We start from the raw sequence: 10,541 nt of genomic DNA on the forward strand, positions 1-10,541 counted from the left end.
TAACCAAGAAGCTAAGTGCAGAAAAATGGGTTTATTAAAAGCAGAATTCACCTTGGAGTTGACATGTTCACACTTGACTTGATACTAGCAGGATGAATTGTGGTGACAGGGATCATTTTTGTTGACAACAGCTGGAAATACAACAGCTATATTATTATAATTAGTATCAGCATCAAGTTGGATTATAATAGGGGCTTTCTTGGAGAAATGGCACAGTGTCAAATTTAGTCACTAGCTAAATGAGTCTCTTGTATCCTCGACAAAGGGACAAAAACAGTTCCAAATGAAAACACAAACAGAGAATCCTGTTGTTATATTTCCTGGGTATTACTCAGGGTCCTATTTATCACACACCAACACTTGCCGCTTTGAAGAAACATTATCCTGCAAGGTTTACACTTTTCAATTTGCCTCTGTGGTCTGCATTCTGCGTGCATTTCCATGGAGAAGCCTATACCGCAGCTTGACTAGAAATCTTTTCTGCCGTAAGATTAACCTCAAAGCATCCATTTTTCCCCCTCTGGGTAATCACTTGACAAATGCATCCACAAAACCTCTGCACACATTTATTCCAGTGTACAGGTACATCAACAGTCTTGAATCAGTGTTAGGAGAAATATCATCCTTGATGGAAAGTAGTGCTGCCTTTTCATTTCCAGGTGTCTGAAGTTGAAGGATGCAGATTTCCTGGGAAGCCAGATAACAGGCAGAAATATCCTGGAGGAGGATGTGGGTAAAAGCTTGTCTTAGCTTTGTTACAGACCCCAGCCCAGTGGTTCTTCTTGGGAAGCGTGTGGGATTTGCATGGACGGGGAGATACGACACTCAAATATGGGAGATATTCACTCAAATAACATTGAGAAACTTGTATTGAGGATGTGTCCAGTGCCTGGTCTTGTGCTGGCTACATCAAAATACATTGTATTTTTGAACCCACAGCAATTTTATACCACAGAGCAAATTGACATGGAATTGACTGGATGGGAGAATGTGAGATTTGTGTGTGTGTGTGTGTGTGTGTGTGTGTGCTTTCTAAGTCACTTTCTTATTAAAGACAAGAACATATTGTTACATTTGAGAATACCTTTTTGTGTTTCCTCTTCCAAAGTTAAGGAAATGAGCTATTATTTTTTTCTTTTCCATTATGGTTTATCCCAGGATATTGAATATAGTTCCCTGTGCTATACAGGAGGACTTTGTTTTTTATCCATTCTGTATATAATAGTTTGCGTCTGCTAATCCCAAACTCCCAATCCATGCTTCTCCCACCCTCCTCCCCCTTGACAACCACCAGTCTATTCTCTATGTCCCTGATTCTGTTTCTGTTTCATAGATAGGTTCATTTGTGTCATATTTTAGATTCCACGTATAAGTGGTATCATATGGTATTTGTCTTTCTCTTTCTGACTTACCTGAGTTAGTATTATAATCTATAGTTGCATCCGTGTTGCTACAAATGGCATTATTTCATTCTTTTTTATGGCTGAGTAGTATTCCATTGTTATATATGTACCACATCTTCTTTATCCATTCCTCTGTCGATGGACATGTAGATTGTTTCCATGTCTTGGTTATTGTGAATAGTGCTGCTAGGAATATAGGGGTGCATGCCTCTTTTTGAATTACAGTTTTGTCTGGATATGTGCCCAGGAGTGGGATTGCTGGATCATGTGGTGATTCTATTTTTAGTTTTCCAAGGAACCTCCATACTTTCTTCCACAGTGGCTGCACCAACTTACGTTCCCACCAACAGTGTAGGAGGGTTCCCTTTTCTCCGCATCCTCTCCAGCAGAAATGAGCTACTATTATAACGACTAGGCAGGACTACACTTAATTATAAATTACAACATCCACCACCACTTAAAATTGTAAAAGACTAGTTTATGATTCAGTCTCTCATGTACATACACATAATGTACATGTAATTATAGTGACAATAAGCTCTCAGAAATATTGTGTAAATAACTCTTCTATACTGTTTGCATAGATTATTATATTTAATTAACTCAGTAAACCTAGGATATAACAATTACTATCACCTTCCTTTCTTACAGGTTAAGGAATCCAAGCTTAGAAAAATTGTGTTACTTGGCCAAGGACACAGAACTAGTAAAAGTTGAGGATGGAATATAAAACAGGTGTTCTGGTTAGAGACAGTTTGACTTCAAATTTATCTTCTGAGCCACTGCTCTCTATTTACTAGTATCTCATTTGATCCTCACACAAAACTTTGAGGTTTGAAGAATAAAAACTATTGTTTTTGTATGTGAAAAAACGGAATCACAGAGCAGAGCGTGTAAATGATGGAGAAAATGGCCCCCTACTCTTGCCTCAATGTTAGGTAATGTGATAGGAGTCCTCTCATAATAAGATAATATAAATTTATACTAACTAATGAAAATACATGTAATCTTCATCAGTCTTGTAACAGTACATTCTCAAGGAACTATCCCCAACTTCTATTTAATAAGAAATAATCTCCATGACTGTTTATGAAGTAGGAGTGGTTTAAAAATTACTTCATTTTATATACAAATCTGAGCAAAAGTTCTTCACGGTAATCAGGGTAGAAATTAATACTTCTATGGAGAAGAGTGAAGTTAAAATTTTAAAAGTCTGGTGCCCACTCCAGCTGTTCTGAACTGTGGCTTTACATCAGATTGCCTGAGAAGACTTTAATAAGTATCCCACCCTCATCCCTGTATTGCCATCCTACAGATCTGAAAGGAACCCTAGGGATCTAAATATTTTCCAAAGCTAGATTCTAATCCGTGAGCAGAGGGTGATACTCACAGGCTTAGCATGTGGTAATTTCTGTTCTAGCCCCTACATATATTATTTTGCTTGACCCTCACAGTAACTCTAATATTCATTGTAGATTTGAAATCTGGGGCTAAGACAAGTTAAGTGGTTGGTCCAAAGAGAAAGAGGTGCTTGTTTCAGAACATTCCACATGGAACTATTCCATCTGTGAAACTATTAACCCCACACTACTCTGCCCAAATACACTCACCCCACAAATACATGCAGGGATCCTGTCATTGTTCAGACACTATCTAGATTTATTTATTTTTTTCTCTGTGAAGACATTTCTTAATTTTAGAGTCCCTCACTAGAAGGTAAATTTGTTGATGACAGAAAGTTTTTACTTTGTCACTTCTCCTTTTTCCAGCCTAAACAGAGCCTGGTACAAAATGCTCACACTGACTAAGTTAGCATGATACAGACTATAGAGCTTCACTTTATTTTCCTGATAATGTGTTACTTCATAATGGGGGAAGATCATTTCTCCTAAAAGAAATCTAAATAAATACACAACAAAACAAAGGAAAACAAAAAAGTTATTGCGTGGTCTTCTGCATGGAAGAGTTCACCCTTTCTGATCAGTCTCTGAGCTCACTTCTTTCAGTAATTCTTGAATCTTTTCTCGCGATTCATTTTTAAAAATCTCTTACTCAGCTTACCCCCAGTTGAACATTTTAGATAAACTTAATGCAAGGACCAAAACAAGAAAATAAGCGTTGAGACCCATATTTATTGTCATTACCCAGTGTCAATGTTTTGTCACCTCTTAACTGGACTATTGCTGTAAACTGCATAACTCATCTGATCACCTAATCTTCTACATCTCTGCCTCCAACTGAATCTGGGAGCACTAATGGAGGAGCCTCCTACCTAGGGTTGATCCCTAACTGATATATTTTCTCTCTTTCCTACAGGATAAAGCCAACTCTCCCCATCTTGACATTCACGTGCCCTTGTATTTTGTTCTCAGCTCGCATCTCCAACCTTAGCTTTAATGGCTGGCTTTTCCAGACATCTCTCCTCCTAGAACAATCTAGTCACTTTTATCTTATTATCCTCCTGTCACCTGGAATGTTTTTCCTCCATTTCTTCTCCATCCCACACAATATTCAAATAACTGCAAATACTGTACTTTCATGTCCTCATTTCACCAGCTCGTTGATGAGCTACCTGTGAAAGTGAGTCTTTATTATTTTTTTGATACCGTTCCCAGTATCTGGTGGAATGTATTACACAACTGACATTCAGAACATTTTTATATTTCTGACTGTAGACTTTTGTAGCACCTCTGAATCATCATTCTGAGTAAAAATTCCAATTTTACAGGACAATCAACTGCTTGACAAATATCATTACGTTGTCCTCTGTAGTGACTGTAATTCAAAACACTTCAGAAAGATTTCGATTGGCAAGATTTTGCAAAGGCTCTACATTGTTTCAGCAAACGTAGAGAAATGCTGCTCAGATCCACCCTCAACTCCCTTCAGGTTTAAAACACTCTTCCCTAAGCTGCTGGGAGTGTTGACAATTGACAGCTCAGGGCTGATGATCCCTCAGCTGAAGATAGCTCCCTGGACCAGGGCCAAGCCTCTATTCTCAGGGAGGTTCCCACAGCCAATAACTGTTCAGTGCCAGAGTTTAAAGTCCTGGATGGATCTCCTCAATGACTATCCCAGCTCCAGAGGGGAGACCACTGAGGTCTGTGTTGTAACTGCATCATTGCCCAAGTATTCCTTCTGCTCAGACTTGCCCTTTTCACTTTCCCACAGATGTTGATCGAAGAGACTCTTCAGTAAAAATTCAAGAAATCTTCATCTTAGAATCTATTTCTAGGAAACTCATTTGTGATACCTACCTACCATTGGTCATGAAATCATCAGATAATTTATTCATTCATCCATTAATTCAATTAGCAAATATATGTTCGATAATTATATGTCTGACGCTTACTGGCTAAGGAAGACATTGACCCTGCCCTCACAGAACATGATTCTGTTACCACACCAGACTTCTCCAATTTCTCCCCACTTTCAGCAATTCCCAGAATTTCCCTCAGTCTCTCAGACTATTTTGCTTTTACTTATGCTTGACTTTTGTTTAGAATTCCTCCCCTGCTTTTCTTCTCCTGGTTAAACTCTACCTGTCTTTCATAATTCCACTCAAATGCAATGCCTCTCAGAAAGCTGTCCCTGACCGTATCCAGTCTGTGCTGGATTAAGTGAGGGATTCAAATCTGGTGCTACTGCATTCAGCTGAATGTCTAGGTACATTTGTCTCTTCCCTCCTCTTCCCTCCCACCACCAAACTGTAAGCTTCTTGAGTGTAGATTTTGTTGTAATATATATATTTTGTATCAGGCAAGCTGAATGTGTTCGATTGCTAAATGAATGAGTGAATAAAAATAGAAAATCTGGGAAAAAATAAAGGTTTTGATTCTGTTATCCATAGGCCCAATTATCTAAACATGCTGATTACTTGGTAGTTCCAATATAATTTTATATTCTGAGGAATTAAATAAAATGGGATAAAATATTCCTTTGATATTTCTGCACAGCTTTATTCAGCAGCCAGTTTTTCCAGGTACATTCAGTTGTGCTTTTGCAAAACTTAAATGCTACATGTTATATCCATCATATTATTAACCTTATGTTTCATATTTCTTTGATATGTATCTTTTTCATATTCTCTAAGCCCGCATGAATCTGATAGGTATCTTTAAATGAAAACTACAAAGGAATCTTAAATAATACCAATTCTAAAAGAGCTATCTTTATATAGTACTCCAACCTAGCAGTACTCTTTCTTTTAAAAGGTTTGTGTATCATTGAAGTTATGATAGAGTAGTTTATCTCCATATTTTTAAAATGATTTCTTTTCCTTCTTATTCCCACACATGGATTTCTGTATAATATGCTTGACAAAATTTAGTTCTTGGCAAAGAATAACGTGTTAATTATTATTTTCTCTCTCTCTCTTTCTTCTTTTTCTTTTAGGTACGTCTGTCACTAATGTAACAGCTACCGATGCTGATGACCCAGTTTATGGAAACAGTGCGAAGTTGGTTTATAGTATCTTGGAAGGGCAACCTTATTTTTCCATTGAGCCTGAAACAGGTTTGTGGCCTAAATTTTGAATTCTATTTACCATGTCATTGCTTCAGGAAAATACTTTTCTTGGGATGTGGATTATGAAATGTGATGGTTAAGTACTTCACTGCCTATCAGTAACATTTGAATGTGTTGTTCCTGTGTAATGGGAGGTACATGGCAAGCCTGACGATCATTTTGATACATATTAAAATGAATTGCAGATCCTTTGTAGAGTATCACCTGTTTAACAGATGGCCTGGCACCATTGTTCATCCCTGGGAAAATGAGCTTATAAAGCAGGCAGACTTAAATATCAGATTTAAGAATAAATACAGTTACTTACAGGCTGCATGATGCTTGGCAAGTAACATTTATAAAGCTTTCTAAGTTTCAACTCACACATCTGTAAAGTGCTGTGGAACCTTCGTTATAGCCTTATCATGAAGATCAGATGAAGCAATAAATATTAAACCTACAGTACACGACATGTGCTAATCATTCCATGCGTGGATATTATTACATTTGCTATTAGATTCCTCATTTGTAAAACAGGATACTGATATCTATGCACTAGAGGTCTTATGAAGATATTATTATTCTTGCCAGTATTAAACCCCACCAGTATCCTGAGTCCAATGGTATAGATTTTAGCAAACAGGAAATAAGTTATTTAAAAAATAAGACAAAACAAAAAAACTATTTTTAATGATTTGGAACATCATAAAATGATAGTTTTTGTAAATGAAGATATCTTTTATTGTTTAATTTTAACAATGAAGTAAGAGAGTAAGCCATTTTGTCACACTTATCTTGTTTTTTTGTAGCACATTTTAAAATTATTATATATAGCACCATCTTTTGTGTGTACTTTTCTTCTGTATCTGGTGGTTTTGTCTGCAGATTTCCAAATAGAAAAATTCAGCATGTGGGCACATACACATATTGTTTCTTTGATTCATGAGTTTTCAGCAATATTTAGATGAATTTCCATGTCTTACCATTAAGTCAATTATTAATTAAATTAAATATTTAAAGCCTCTCCTCACTTTTTTCTAATTCAAAGAGTAAAATCCTCATGCCTTTAAAAGTGAGGAAAAAATACATTTATACATAAATAGGTCATGGCTTAAAATTGAATTTAGATTTGGAAACAGGAAAGAGCTCTTGTAAAATATATTAATTAGGGGCATAATTACATTTTCTTCCTCAGTGAAAGAGGAAGTCTGCCATAAACTTCATCTCATTTGTGCTCTTTGATGACCCTGGGGAAGTGGTAGAGAAGGTAGTCAGCTCTGAATTTTGAGGGAAGAGAAAAAGTCTAGAGATGTCCTATTCCTTGGCCAAAGTCACAATGAGAGTTGGGATCAGAGTTGGGACGCACACCCAGGTCCTTAATTTCAAAGCCACTGTCAGATATCTTTGAACTTCTCTTTTCATAGCAATAGTTATGGTGTAGTGGCTTCCACAAAACAGAAATGTGTTAATTGCTCAAGGGGAATTGAATAGTTTCCTCCTTTGCTCCTTGGCTATTTGTTGACTTGAATCTGAAAAGTTCACCATTTACAGTGAGAAATAATTGACACATAACTATATATTAGTTTCAGATGTATAACATAAAGATTCGATAATAGGTATATATTGTGAAGTGATTATCATAATAACTCTAGTTAACATCCATCACCACATGTAGTTATATATTTTTTTTCTTACGATGCAGACTTTTAGGATCTACTCTCTTTGCAACTTTCAAATATACAACACAGTATTAGTAACTATACTCACTGTGCTGAACATTATATCCCCAGGACTTATTTACTTTATAACTCTTAAGTTTGTATCTTTGGATCAGCAATGGATATTAATCAAGCAAACATCCAGTCAGCATTCACTATGTTCCAGGTGCTAAATTAAGTATAAGGAGACAAAATGCACAAAGGCTAATCTCAGCCTACAAGTATCTCACAATCCATTTTGGCAGACAGACTTTTTTTTTCAACATAAATACAAGGAAGTATGATGATGCCATTTAAATAATTTATATCTTAAGAATAACTTACCATGAAGTACAGAGAATAAAAGCCCGCTACTAAGTCAGAGGATTTGGGCAATTTTAAATCTCATTGACATATACTGCCATTTGCTTAATTAAATATTGTCAGCATCATTTAAGGTTTACATTTTTACTTAGCATAATGAGTGTTTATCTCAACACATATTCATTTTAGCCTTATCATTTCCAATGTGACAGATACAAAGTTATCTGACTTATATTTTAGAAAGTTATTCTGGTACTATTGTGGAAAATGTAATGGAGAGAAATGATACTTGAAGCATATACATAATAGTTGCTTAATAAATATTGGTTGAGTGAAGTTGAGGTTTTTAACTGAAGCAGACACAATGCAGAAGGAAATAGAGGCTAAATTTAATAATCAATAAAGTCAGCCTAAGTTCTTTAGCTGAAACATCAATATGTGTGAGTGAAATGTAAACCTTATTGTGTAAATGTGTGCGTAATTACACTTGAGTGTGTTCAAATGAAAACTGAGTGTTAGTTTTTCCCAAAGAATCTAAATTTGTCAATCTCTGAGGCCTTTGTTCTCTTTTTTAAAAAAAATTTGAAACTGGTATGAATGTATGTGTGTGTGTATAAACACAGAAACAGATTCAGAATACTTTTTAATATTTTCTATTAGAAAAATATAGGAAAAAATGTACAAAGACCATTGAGCATTTGGATTTTTTATTTTGTAAGTAAATGGAAAGAAAGTACCCTTCCTTGTGACCAAACGATGTGTACCAGTTGTGTCCTCTGGGAAATAGACTCTGAGGTGGAGTTAGGAAAACAAGTGACTTGCTGGGGGTTAATGACTGTGAAAGATAGAAGAAGCACTGTCTTAGTTCCAGCTGCTATAACAAAATACAATAAACTGGGTGGCTTAGAAGAGTCAGAAAGTTATTTCTTAGAGTTCTAGAGGCTGGAAGTTTGAGATCAGGGTGGTCATGGTTGGGTTCCGGTGAGGACCCTCTTCTGGGTTGCAGAGGCTGACTTCTCCTCTCCTCTTGGAAAGAGAACAAGCTGGCTCTCTGGCCTCTTTATACATGAACACTGATACTATTTATGAGGGCTTCACCCTCATGATCTACCTCTCAAAGCCCCCACCTCCAAATACCATCACAGTGGGGATTACAGTTCCGTGTATGAATCTGGAGAAGGACAAAAACATTCAATCCATATCAGAGATGAAACAGAAGTAGGCAGGGAAGCCCATGATACTGTGATGCAGACAGATCTCATACCCATGTAAGTTAGGAGGAGAGGACATAGGATAAGGCAATGTAGATTTGACAGCGTCTTGGCCAAACCCATAGAGGTCCCTGGAACAAAGATTTCCCTTAAAAGGAGTTTCATGGTACACACAAATGACCAGGCTTTATTATCACCTGCCATGCACAGTCATTGGCTGGGATGTGTCTGGGAAGAATAGGTCCTCTGCTCGAATCTTAAAACGGATCCTAAAAATGCCTCAGCTGGAGGTTGTCCGCTAACTGCATTCTTGGGCAAGTTCTTTCTTGAGAAGAAGTCCAAGCGGTAGGCCTCTGTGGCTGCCACAAGGCATGGCAAAAACAAAAGAGAAAACGTTGAGAATGTGATGTTTATTTAAAACAATAATACATAAAATTAGCATGTGCTTGGTGAATTAGTCAAAAACTGATAGTAGGAGTGTTAATAGGTACATTTATTGGAGAAAAAGGCTATTGTGCTAATTTGATTTATAATAAGAAATGTATATTTGGTCTTTGTCCCAGTTTCTGGCACAGAGCTCCTAAAATCCTTAGAATTTCCTAAGAGGTGAGAGTGATAAAGCTGTCTTTTGTTATGTTAACCAGGTGACTTAGGGAACCAATGTTCTGATTAAAGGGTTGGAACTTTCAGTCCCACCCTCAGACCTCTGGGGAGGAGAAAAGGGCTGGAGTGTGACTCTTGCCAATGGCCAATGATTTCATCAGTCCTGCCCTTATAATGAAGCCTCCATAAAATCTGAAAAGGATGGGGTTCAGAGAGCTTCTGGATTGGTGAACAGGTGGAGGTTTGGGGAGAGTGGCACCTGAAGACAGCATGGCATCTCCGCACCCTTTCCGCATACCTTGCCCCATGCATCTCTTCCATGTGGCCATTCCTGACATATCTTTTTACAATAAACTGATAATCTAGGAAGTGAAATGTTTGTCTGAGTTCTCTTAAGAGCTCTAGCAAACTCATTGAACTCAAGGAGGGGGTCGTGGGGACTTCTGATTTATAGCCAGTTGGTCAGAAGAACAAGTAACAACCTAGACTTGCAACTAGAGTCTGAAGTCCGAGAAGGGGGATGAGGGAAACTGTGATCTTTAATCAGTTGGTCAGCATGGGTGCAGCCTGCAGAGCCTGACACTACCTCTGGGTAGATAGTGTCTGAACGGGGTTGAAGTGTAGGACTCCAAGCTTGTATCTGGAGGATCATTTGGTGGGATGATCTTTATAAAGAAGATTGCCCATTGACCACTGTCAGCAGGTCACTGATGCTAGAATATTTTCAGTAAAGAAAAGGAAACCAGAACATAGGAGACAAGAATACATTTATGTGTCTTGTTTTATCCTCACAAGAA

General features: G+C 37.2%; 1 protein-coding gene across 2 annotated transcripts in view; it reads left to right on the forward strand.

The window, feature by feature from the left end:
• The window catches only part of CDH8 (cadherin 8), a gene marked incomplete at both ends in the record, with an annotated part of 357,413 nt that overhangs the window by 160,250 nt on the left and 186,622 nt on the right, over window positions 1–10,541 (forward strand). For both annotated transcript variants that reach the window (XM_081216876.1, XM_081216875.1), the window contains one exon: window positions 5,799–5,918. In XM_081216876.1, coding sequence (XP_081073002.1) covers window positions 5,799–5,918 — 120 coding nt within the window. The remainder of the gene's footprint in view (window positions 1–5,798; window positions 5,919–10,541) is intronic.

This window comes from Mesoplodon bidens (assembly GCF_964165515.1).
Source record: "Mesoplodon bidens genome assembly, chromosome: 18".
NCBI classification, from domain to species: domain Eukaryota; kingdom Metazoa; phylum Chordata; class Mammalia; order Artiodactyla; family Ziphiidae; genus Mesoplodon; species Mesoplodon bidens.